Raw genomic sequence first — 12405 nt, 5'->3', positions numbered from 1 at the left:
CTTGATATTTTCCATTTAAAAAAAATTATAGCCATCCTACTGGGTGTGAAGTGGTATTTCATTGTCATTTTGATTTGCAATTTCCTGATAACTAATGATGTTGAGCATCTTTTCATGTACTTATTGGCTTTGTATGTCTTTTTTAGAGAAATGTCTATTCAGATCCTTTGTCTGTTTTTAAATTGGGTCATCTTATTATTGAATTACACGACTTTATTTATTTTAGATACAAGTACCTTATCAGATATATGATTTGCAATTTTTTTCTCTCATTCTGTGGGTTGTCTCTTCACTTTCTTGATGATGTTCTTTAAAATGAAAGCTTTAAATTTTGATGATGTCCAATTTTCCTATTCTTTTTTCTTTTGTTGCTTTGGTTTCGATGTCATATTTAAGAAACTATTGCCTAGTTACAGATAGTCTTAAGCAGGGGAGGGACATGGCCAAATTTAAGTTTCATTTAAGTTTTGAAGTGTTATTCTTGCTGCTTTCAATTAAAGTGGGAAGACTTGTGAGGTAAGAGATTTCTCTGGTTACCCTGGCTAAAACTGTAACCCCACCCTCACTCTATTTCTCATTTTCTGCTTCATATTTCTCCATAGAACTAATCATATTCTAATAAACTGTATAATATACCGTACTTACTTATTATGTCACTGCCTGCCTCCACCGCAAGAATGCCGCCGACTCCATGAGGACTGGGCTTGTCTGTTTGGTTCACTGCTCTATCTCCAGTGCCTAGGGACGTTCAGGAGGGGCAGCCTGGTGATGACCAGAGGGACAGAGAACCCCTGGATGCTATCTGGCATGAGGAGTCTGATATGGGGGGGGGGAGTTTACAGCCCAGATGTCATGATGTCAAATGAATATTTGTTGAGTAGAGTGAGTGAATATGAATGAATGAATGCATGGATGAGTGAATAAATGAAAGAAGGAACAAATGATGTACCGTTGAGTACTATGGCTTGAACTTCCCTTGCAAAGAGAGTAGGTAGCACAGGGGCTCGTGCACTGTCCCTGGAAACCGCCAGAGGGCGCAGACAGGCCGGGTCCCCTAGAGCCCATCCCGGACCCGCCTCCCCCGGATCCAGGCCCCGGGAACCCCTGTCTCCCGATCGGGCCGGGGGCTCCCGGATCCCGCCCATACCTGAGCCAGGCACGGCCGCGGGCTTCACGCCGGCGCAGCGGCCAGTCCTCGCTTTGCAGGCAGGGAAACTGAGGCCCGCGGCAGCCGGGGCGGGGCCGGCCCCCCTGCGATTCCGAGCCCCCGCCCCCGGTCGGCCCCGCCCCGGCCCGTAAGAGGCCCCCTGGCCGTCAGGCGAAAGCTCACAGCGCGGCGCCGGGGCCGGGGCCAGGACCGCGATGGCAGCTCAGCGGCTGGGCAGGCGGGTGCTGAGCAAGCTGCAGGCTCCATCGCGGGCCCGGGGACCGGGAGGCAGCCCCGGGGGGCTGCAGAAGCGACACGCGCGTGTCACCGTCAAGTATGACCGGCGGGAGCTGCAGCGGCGGCTGGACGTGGAGAAGTGGATCGACGGGCGCTTGGAGGAGCTGTATTGCGGCAGGGTGAGACGGGGAGAGGTGGGGTTGCAGGGGGAGTCCCGGACCGATAGACCCCCGAGCCCGGACTCCCTACGCCTTGAAGGCCTCTGGTTGCTTGTGCTCGCTGGTGCGCGCTGGTGCAGCCTCGTTCGCACGTTAGGACGCACGCTCCTGGACTCATGGGCCTCACCGTCCACCCTCCATGGCCCTCTGCTTGTGCACACAGACAGACACTTGTGTCCAAACACCAGGAGAGCACCAGGGGTTTAGCGTATGGGAGGTGAGGAGGCAAACTTGGGGAGCTGGAGTGGCCATATCTGGAGAAAGGGTGGGGGGAGGGGGATGTCTGAAAGCCAAACATACATGGTGGCAGGGGAGATACAACCACACGGAGCTGCACAGCAAAGGAAGCATCAGCATTCACAGACGTGCACAGTGACGAGCTATGGCCACTCGCAGACACAGTGACAGAAGCAACAGCCATGCACAGACTCTCAAGGACACAAGCTGGGGTCGCTTACGGATCAACCTATGCTACAGCCACAGGCTCTCACAGTCACAACAGCACAGGCCACAGCCATATGCAGACACAACACAACAGCTACACCCACACAAAAGGACTCCAGTTACAGCTGTTCATAGATACACACAACACAGGCTGTAGCAGCTCGCAGATGGTACAAGTTACAACACCCCGGACACCCAGTGATTCAAGTAACGACCATCCATTATCTCCTAAAGGCAAAAAGCGATAGTCACGTGCAAACGCAATGGTAGATGCTGCAGCCACGTGCAGACAGAAAATAACAGAAATTATGGCTACACCCAGACAGAAAACCACGTAAGCTCTGGGCACCTCCAGACATACAGTGGCAGAAACTGCAGCTGCCGGTGGACACGCAGGGCACAAGCTATGGCCTCCTATGCTGTCTCATGGGCTACAGACAGACACGACGTCTCACTCAGGTCTCTGCCTGAAGTCACATTTTGTACAACACACACATGCTGTGGAGCATGGTCACAGGTACACAAACACACAGGACGACAGATGCTCTGCAGCACAGTGCGAAGGTGGGAGAAGCCATGGCCCCTCGCAGTGACACGAGGGCCCTCTGTTCTCAGACACATGTGGGCTCACACAGGTGGACAGTTGCTGGTGGTAGGTGGCATCCTCTGAGGTCGGCCTCCGACAGTGGGCACTACAGCTAGCCAGACTCTCAGGGACACAAGCTGTGGTCACTTACAGATCAGCATATGCTACAGGGACGCATGACGGTGAGACAAACACAGCTAAGCCAGAGTTGCCCACTGCCCACCCGTAGGACCATAGGCCCCTGCACAGGTCGCGCACGATGTCACACACCTCTGCACCCTCGTGCCGGCCCTGGCGCCTTGGCATCAGGCTCTGGCTCACACACAGAGACTCACACAGGCAGGTAACACACTTACAGACACTCCATGCCACACACAATCCCCTGACCTCCCAGGCCTGAAGCCCACAATGGAGTCAGCAAGGCTTTGCGTAGGGGAGGCAAAACTGTAGCCTCTGGGATCTCTTTGCTCAGACAGCTGGGTTCTGCCCCCCACAGGGTTACTGAGCCAGCCTGCATTTGCCCTTTGCCCCAAGAGGCCATCCAAGCGTCCCCCTCTTGGCTGCTCAAAGTTGGGCTTGTGGCTTATCCCTCCCACCCACCTTGGGGGGCTTCCTGGACCTGAGGGTTGCGCTTTGGCCCTGGGGCCTGACCCAAGCCCTCCCCGCTTGGGTGCCCTGGGGCAAGGGGCCACCCCCAGCAGGCTCTAGCCTGCCAGCTTCCCTCCCCTTCACCTAGCGCTTAAACTTTTCCTTGAAAGGGCAGAGCCAGCGCCTCTCCTGAATCCCAGAATCTGACATTCCAAGACTCCACCAGGCCTGTTTCCCGCTGTGGGAATAAGGGCCAAGGCAAGAGACCCGTGCCAGGCCCAAGACTCCCGAGGCCCAGGGGCCAGCATCCGAGATGGTACAGGCTCCCGGGCCTCTGTCAACCCATCTGTGACCCCTCCCCCCAACACCCAGATGTCCCGCCTTGGCGGTGCTGTCCCTGACTGCCACATTATTGCTCCAGAACCCGCCAGCTGGGCCCCGGGGCCTCCGGGGCTCCTCCAGGGACCTGGACAAAGGCGGGGGGAGGGAGGGGAAAGGGACCCTGACGCCCCTCCCTCTCCGCCTTTTAGGAGGCAGACATGCCCGATGAGGTCAACATCGATGAATTGTTGGAATTAGAGAGTGAAGAGGAGAGAAGCCGGAAAATCCAGGTAGCCGGAAGGGGAAGCCGCCCCCAGCCCCCTACCCTGCACCTTCCTTCAAATCATATCAATAGTTAACGTTTCTTGAGCACTTCCTAAGTGCCAGGCACCGTTTCAATTGCTTTACACTCAGTAACTCATTTAATCTCCACAAAACCCTCTGAAGGGTTTATTATCTCCGTTTCACTATTATCACTATTATTATCTCTGCTTTCCACTTGAGGAAAATGAGGCCCAGTGAGATCTGATCACTTGCCCAGGGTCACATAGCTGAGAAGGCGCATATCTGGGAGTCAGAGCCAGGCAGCCTGGACGCAGTGTCCTTGCTCTTCCGGCCTGTGATCTCCTAGAGGCAGGAAATGCTGTGTGCCCTTCTGGCCCTCTCTGGATCTAGCGCTGGTCCTGGTGCTGAGTTTCTTGACTCAACTCTGCCCCCAGTTGCTGTATAAGACGCTCGGGCCTTGTGCGTCCCCTGAAGCCACATGGGAAGTCCACCTGGAGTCTGACTGCCATTTGTCTTGCTGCCTTGGGGCTTGGTTGGGAAATGGAAGGGGCTGGTGGGGCATATGTTTTAGTCATTTACTATTTTCTTTTCTTTTTGTGGGGGGTTGTTTAGGGACTCCTAAAGTCGTGCACAAAGCCCACAGAGGTGAGTTTTCCATCCCCCATTCCAGGCCCTGTTGTGCCCCCTGCACCTTGACTGGGGGCTGGGGGGCGGTCTCCGGGGAGGAGGGAAGAAGCTGGCTGTGCCCAGGACCAGCAGAGGGAACTCTGGGAGCCCTGCCTCTCCCATGGCCGTTTTCTCATCTCCAGTGGCGTCTTTTGTCTTCCTCGCTCCTGTCCCCTCTCTTCCCATCTGCCCCCGGGGCTCCATCATCGCCTCCCTGCTGACATGCTGCCCCATCTGTCTCCTATTTCTGCCACTGCTGCGCTCTGTCTGCCCGCTCACCTCCCTCCTCCTCTCTCCCTTGTGACTGCCTCCACCGCCCTGGGGCTCCCTTCCCCACCTCTCAGGGCCGCCCCCCCATCCTTCCAGGCCCTGAGCGGCCTAGCCCCTCCCACTTCCTTCTCTGCTTTAAAAGGGAAAAATATTCATGTTTCTCTAACCAGCTCTGGGCTGCCAGAGCGACAAACGTCATTGTGTGTCTGTCTGCCCTGGAGCCAGCTTAGGCCTCTGTCCCTGGGGACTCTCCTGATAATCTCTTGGCTCGAGAAGTATCTCCATGTCTCTCTGTGGCTCTGTTTCTTTCTCTGTCCCTTCGTTTCTCCCTTTGTCTCTATCTCTGCATCTCTCTCTGTCTCTGCATCTATGTCGTGGTTTCTGTCTACGGGTCCCTGTCTCTCTCCATCTCTCTCTCCCTGTTCCCCCCACCCCCGCATGTTCTTCTCCATCTGTAGCCTCTACCCCTCCTTAACTCCACCTCCTTCCCCTCTCACTGACCAGGAAGCAGGAAATAGAAGGGCCCAGGTCAGAAGGGCTGGGCTGGGCGGGGGGTGCCCCCACCCCTCCCGTGTTCTCAGCACCCTCGCCTTGTCCTCAGGACTTCGTCCAGGAGCTGCTGGTGAAGCTGCGAGGCCTCCACAAGCAGCCAGGCCTCCGCCAGCCCAGCCCCTCTGGTGACAGCAGCCTGAGCCCCCTCCAGGACCGAGCCCTGACCGCGCGGCCCTGACCCTCTCTGGCCTCTGTGACCCCCTCCATCTCCCCCCAATGCCATCCTGGCTTGTTTATAAGTTGTATTTAATGGTTCTGTAACAATAACACTGCGTGCCTGTTTTTCTTCTCCCTGGTTACTGTGGGCTTCCCTGAGCTCCTCCCCGCACCTCCCTCTCTCCTGCTGCATCTCCTCATGTCCCAGCACCCGCAGCTGGCCCGAGCAGATGAAGAATCTCTCAGCCAGGGAGCATGAGAACAGGCTCTGCTGACCTTGCACGCCTGGGACTCACATCCTCTCCTCACCTCCCCCAGCCTTGGCCCAGTCCCAGCCAGCAGGGCCTCAGTGTGTGGGTGGCACAGGGGGGCTCCTGTAGGGAGGACCACCTGTGGTCCCTGGGCCACAGGAGATGCACAGGACTGAATGTGCCTGATGTGACCACAGTGCACTGGGAACAAACCATCCTCTCCATAGATTTTATTGGGCACCTATTGTATGCTTACCCTGGCCATTAGCATTGAGGCCACAAAGATGGCAGAAGATAGTCTCTGGCATCAAGGTGCTCACACAGTGGTGGGGAAGAAGGGCCTGTGGGCAGGGGATTCGAGCAAAGTGTGCTGCATGGTCCAAGATACTTGGGAGCCCACGGAGTGGGAGGAGCTGTTCACTCTTGGGGTGGTGAAGAAATCTAGGAGTGCTTCCTGAAGAAAGTGACATTTAGGCAGGGCTTTGAAGGATGCATAGGAGTTTGTGTGAAATGGGTACTCATATCAGAAGACTCTGAACTAGTGGGAGGAGGGCTTGACATTGGGGCTGAGCCAGGAAAGATACCAAATATTGGCAGGCCCATCGACCAGTCAGGATGGGCAAGTCCCCCAGAGCTGGATCAAGGAAGCCCCCTGGGCTGGGGCATGCTCATGCTGGGGAAGGGAGGGCCCTGAAGAGTCTCAGGGGAAGGGCAAGGGTATCAGAAGTGGGTAGTGGTTATTTACCAAAGACTGTGGAAGTGTTTCATTATTCTAACAATAGCAGTCCCAGCTGTGTACAGTCAGGAGATGGGGTAGGATTGTGGCTGTGCTTAGGACTGGGGCCAGGCCAGAACTGGGGAATCTTCCCCCAAGGTCATAGCACATCTCCCATCTCACCTCTACTGCCTAAAATTGGGGCCCCGACCTCCATGCCCATCCAGTGCTGCCCAGCAGCCCTGCCAGGATCAGACACCCACCCCAGAGGTCTCAGCTCTAATCTGGCAGGAAGAGAGCTGACCCTGAAGAAGAGGGGTATTGAGGAGCATCTGGTCTGTCCAGCCCTTCAGGTGACCTTGCTGTCCCTGTACAGACAGACCTCAGGCTTCCAGTGCCCCCTCCCCTCCACACAACTGGATAGAGAGTGTAATGGAGGAATCCCTCCTCCTTGCATCCAAGCAAAGTCTTGGGTGTGCCATGTGTTGAGCCTCTCAGTTTCCTCATCTGGAAAATGAGGACTTCACAGATGATGAAACTGAGGCCCAGATTAGTGATGACACTTGCCCAAAATCACTCAGCTGGGAAGTGGCAGTGGGTTTTAATCACAGGCATTATGACTCCAGAATCCAAATATTTCTACACTACAGTGCCCCTATAAGCCATAGCTTTAGCATAGATTGCAATTCTTCAGTGGCAAGAAGAGGTGGACTAATTCATACTAAGGTGTTAGTGACTGCTGATAGCTCTCTGAGATAGCCTGTCTAAAGGGCAATACAATTTGACTGAGAACAAGGCTACAACAAAAGGATCGGGAAGCAGCATACCACGGTGGGTAAGAGCATGGACTCTGGGGTGAGTGCTTGGATTCAAATGCCATCTGTCTTACTTCCTAGCGGTGTGGTCTTGAGCAAGTCACTTAACCTCTCTGTGCCTCAAGTTTCCATATCTGGAAAATGATTATAATTGTACCTACTTCCCAGGGTGGTTGTGAGGTTTAAACACATAGATTGTAGACTAGTGCCAGGCACAAAGTAAGCATTATCATCAGCCTTATCATTGTAGGAAGGGGCTGGGCCATTAGCCCCTTACAGCCGCCATCCCTGGCCAGCAAGATATCCCTTAGGAACACTGAATCACAGGCGCTCTGCTAAGGAAAAGCCACAAAGGACACAGTGTACCTGACCCACCACCCTTGCATAATTGCTACACTCCCCTCCTCACGCTGCCTCCCAGGGCCTGTGATCTTGTTTCCCACTTAGCAGCCCAATAATGCTTTTTCTCACTCACTTTATTATTTATTTATTTATTTTTGGGCTGTGCTGCATGGCTTGCAGGATCTTAGTGCCCCCAACCAGGGGTGGAACCCACGGCCCCTGCAGTGAAAGCGCAGAGTATTCACCACTAGACCGCCAGGGAAGGCCCTCTCACTTTTGTCTCCATCCACCCTGCTCCCTCCATGGGCTTCCTTTGGCTTCAGATGAGAAACCAAAGTCTCTCCCTACACGCTCCACCCCCGCCCCACCTGTCATCCTTCATCCCTCTCCTCTCCCTCACCTGCAATCCCCGCCAACCCCCCTCACTCCCACGAGACTCTTCCCCTCCTGGACCCTCGGATGTTTCTCTGCCCAGAGTACTCCGCCCAAGTGAGGGAGCATCACTTAGATGTAATTCCAGACAGGTGTCCTTGAGCCCCTTATGTAAGAAGCCACTCTCTGTCACTATCCTGTCACAATAATTAATTTTCTCCACGAATTTATTATACCCTGAAATTATGCATTAGTTTACTTTATTGTCTGTCTACCCTCCCCCCACCTTCAGAATATTAGCTCCTTAGGCACGGCTGTATTCCTAACGTCCGGAGCAGCGCCTGGCACACAGCGGGTGCTTGCCCAATAACAGTGCCGCATCTTCCGTGCACAGTAAACCCCTTCGACTAGAAGTGAAGCCTTAGCGTCCTCTCGTGGCTACGCGGGTTGTTTTAAACTACACCCCAACGGTCAGCTACTCCAGGGCTGGTCGGCTGGCATTTAATTAGGAGCTGGCTCCAGAAGTAGCTACAGCAAAGCACTCGCCCATCTTAGATAAACACCAGAGACTCTGCTAATCAGAATGATAAACATTAGAAGTGGTGTCGCATTGATGATATGATTGGTATTCACAATTGGCTAAAACGTTTTAGAAATACTTCATAATAAATAAAGAGGGCAGGAAGCCTCTTCATGAAGGGTGTATCATGGTTGATATAAGCCTACGAGAATCCATATCATTTCACTAATACTGTAATAACCAATTAAAACATAATTTTAAAAGTTTGTTCCCCGACTTCAGCACCAAAAAACAAAAACAAAAAACAAAACAAACAAACAAAAAACTTGTGCGGTTCTCAATAGCTACAAAAACTATAGTTTATCTAACAACTTAATCAAAGATATATAAGGTCTTGATTGAAAAAACATTAATATGCCAATAAAGGATATAGAAAATTTGGAAAAATGAGACCATCCATGCCTTTGCATAAGATATCTTAATATTATCCACAAGTAAGTTTTCTCCAAATTAGCCAATAAATTCAAAGCAATCTCAATCAGAATTCTGGGTGGATTTTTTGAGATACTTGATAAAGTCTATTCTAAAATTTGTATGGAGGAAGAACAACAGTTGTACATAATATGTACAAATAACCAAGTCAACATTAAAAAAGAAAGTGAGGAAGGCTTGCTCTACCAAATATTAAGCCATAGGAATAAAAAGTGTGGTATTGATGAAGAACAGGTGAATACAGCAAAAGAACAGAACAGACTCACAGGTAGACTCCAAATGAAATAAAGACCTAAATGTAAAGAATAAAACTATGGAGTTAATATAAGAAAATGAAGAATAATATCACTGTGACATGTCCACAAATTGTTTGCTATACTTTCCGTCAAAAGGTGGTGTCTCATTCCCCTTGTCTTGAAAACAGACCAGCCTCAGGGCTTCACTTCTCACAAACAAAATGTGATGGAAGTGGTGCTGACTGTATTCGTCTGCTCAGGCTGCCATAATGAAATACTATAGACTAGGTGGTTTAAACATCAGAAATTCATTCTCTCACAGTTTTGGAGGCTGGGAAGTCTGAGATCAGGGTGCCGGCATGGTTGGGTTCTGGTGAGGGCTGTCTTCCTAGCTTGCAGACCGCTGCCTTTCCACTGAATCCTCACATGGCAGAAAGAGAGAGAACAAGTTCTCTGGTGTCTATTCTTTTTTTTTTTTTTTTTTTTTTTGCGCATTGGTTTTTCGTTGCTGCGCGGGGGCTACTCTTTGTTGTGGTGCGCGGTCTTCTCACTGCGGTGGCCTCTCTTGCTGTGCTGTGGAGCACGGGCTCTAGGCACGCGGGCTTCAATAGTTATGGAGCACGGGCTCTAGAGCGCAGGCTCAGTAGTTGTGGCGCACGGGCTTAGTTGCTCCATGGCATGTGGGATCTTCCCGGACCAGGGCTTGAACCCGTGTCCCCTGCATTGGCAGGCAGATTCTTAACCACTGTGCCACCAGGAAAGTCCACTGTAGTCTATTCTTTTTTTTTTTTTTTTTGTGGTATGCGGGCCTCTCACTGTTGTGGCCTCTCCCGTTGTCGAGCACAGGCTCTGGACGCGCAGGCTCAGTGGCCATGGCTCACGGGCCCAGCTGCTCCACGGCATATGGGATCTTCCCGGACCGGGGCACGAACCCGTGTCCCCTGCATCGGCAGGTGGACTCTCAACCACTGCGCCACCAGGGAAGCCCTGGTGTCTATTCTTATAAGGGCACAATTCCCATCAGACCAGGGCCCTGCCTTCATGACCTCATCTAACACTAATTACCTCCCAAAGGCCCCATCTCCAAATACCATCATACTGGAGGTGAGGGCTTCAATATATAAATTTTGGTGAGATACAAAAAATCAGTGTATAACAGTGACTTTTGAGGCTAGGTCATAAAAGACTTGGCTGTCTTGGGATGCTTTTTCTTGGAATCCAGTTGACATGTTGTAAGGAAGCCCAAGGCACATGAAGAGGTTTTGAATTCTAGCCGACAGCCAGCATCAATTGCCAGACACATGAGTGAGAAAGCCTGGAATGAGATGACTCCGGCCCTAGACACCATCTGGCTTCAATGGCTTGAGAGACCCAAGTAAGAACCACTCAGCTGAGCCCAGTCACTCCCAGAACCATGAGAGATAAATGTAATAAATGCCTGCTGTTTTACACCACTAAGTTTAGCACAGTTTGTTATGCATCCAGTGATAACAGGAGCAGTGAATTAGGAGTGGGGAAAGACTTCTAAAACAAAACTTCAAAAGCATAAATCATAAGGCAAAAAAAATTGATGAATTTGCTCATATTAAAATTAAGTCTCTTTTCAAGGAAAGACATCATAGACAAAGTTAGTATTTAATGGGCAGAATGAGAGAAGATATTTGCAGCATTTAAAACTGATGAGTGATTACAATTCAGAAACCACTAGGAACTCCTGCAAATCAACACAGAAAGACAAAAACGCTGATAGAAAAATACACAAGGGACACAAATGTACGACTATGAGGACAGGAAGCCCGAACTATTCACCAGCACATTAGGAAATGCTCAAAATCGATAGTAATCTGAAAATGCAAATTAAAACAACAGTGAGATGTCATTTAACATCTATTTATTGGGCAAAATTTAGAAATCTGGATAATACCAAGTGTCTACAGGAATAGCAGTGGCACTGACCAAGAGAACAGACCAGAAAGCATGCACGCAGTATGTGGAAATACAGTGAGTGAGCTGGATAAATGCTTGGTTGTGAATCATGGTCCAGGCTTCTAGAGAGTAACCCATTCATTCATTTACAAATTTTTTTAGATGTTACAAAATTATAGCAATTACTGCCCTAGGTTTATTAAATATTTTCTTTTCTCTAGTTCACTACTACTTTTTTTAATTACTAGTTTTTATTGAAGAAACAATTTTATCATGAATATGATTTTTAAAATTAAGTATTACAAAAGGATATACAGTGAAAATAAGTCTCCCTCTTGGGGAGTCAAGTGATGTTATCAATTTCTTATGTAAACTTCCAGAAATACATCATTTTATGCAAATGGAAGCCTATTACATACAACTTACTGTATATTTTTTCTTACTTTTTTTCATTACATTATATCTCAGAAGTCATTCCATATTATCACATTCGACCTCATTCTTTTTTTTTTTTGCGGTACGGGGGCCTCTCACTGTTGTGGCCTCTCCCGTTGCGGAGCACAGGCTCCCAACGCGCAGGCTCAGCGGCCATGGCTCACGGGCCCAGCCGCTCCGCGGCATGTGGGATCTTCCTGGACCGGGGCACGAACCCGCGTCCCCTGCATCGGCAGGCGGACTCTCAACCACTGCGCCACCAGGGAAGCCCCCTTTAGTACTTCTTTTAGTGGATATCTGCTAGCAACAAATGCTCTCGTTTTTTGTCTATTTTAAGAATAACCTCATTTAACCTTCATTATTGATAAGTATTTTTATTGGTTAAAAAATTCCAGGGACTTGCCTGGTAGTGGCTAAGACTCCACGCTTCCACTTCAGCGGGCATGGAGTTCGATCCCTGGTTGGGGAACTAAGATCCTGCATACCACGTGGCATGCCCAAAAAACAAACAAAAGTCTCATACAATGCTCCTTCTTAAATATTTTTTTCTTCAGTTGGTTTCTTTCCCACTGGTTGACATCAGTGATTAAGAAAACTCTTCCCGGGCTTCCCTGGTGGTGCAGTGGTTTAGAGTCCGCCTGCCGATGCAGGGGATGCGGGTTCATGCCCCGGTCAGGGAAGATCCCACATGCCACGGAGCGGCTGGGCCCATGAGCCATGGCCGCTGAGCCTGCGCATCGGGAGCCTGTGCTCCGCAACGGGAGAGGCCACAACAGTGAGAGGCCCGCGTACCGCAAAAAAAAAAAAAAAAAAAAAAAGGTCCAGTAGCCC

The 12405-nt window shown here is 50.7% G+C and overlaps 1 protein-coding gene across 1 annotated transcript; it reads left to right on the top strand.

Moving 5' to 3' along the window:
* Positions 1-1119: 1119 nt before the first annotated feature.
* PPP1R14A (protein phosphatase 1 regulatory inhibitor subunit 14A) lies at positions 1120-5581 on the top strand. The gene is made up of 4 exons (XM_082606902.1): positions 1120-1563; positions 3751-3831; positions 4439-4471; positions 5364-5581. The coding sequence occupies exons 1-4, from the start codon at positions 1363-1365 to the stop codon at positions 5490-5492; spliced, it is 444 nt and encodes a 147-aa protein (XP_082463028.1). The 5' UTR covers positions 1120-1362; the 3' UTR covers positions 5493-5581.
* Positions 5582-12405: the final 6824 nt, after the last annotated feature.

Source organism: Mesoplodon mirus, assembly GCF_964341445.2.
Source record: "Mesoplodon mirus genome assembly, chromosome: 19".
NCBI classification, from domain to species: Eukaryota; Metazoa; Chordata; class Mammalia; order Artiodactyla; family Ziphiidae; genus Mesoplodon; species Mesoplodon mirus.
This window is presented reverse-complemented; position numbering and strand designations above follow the sequence as displayed.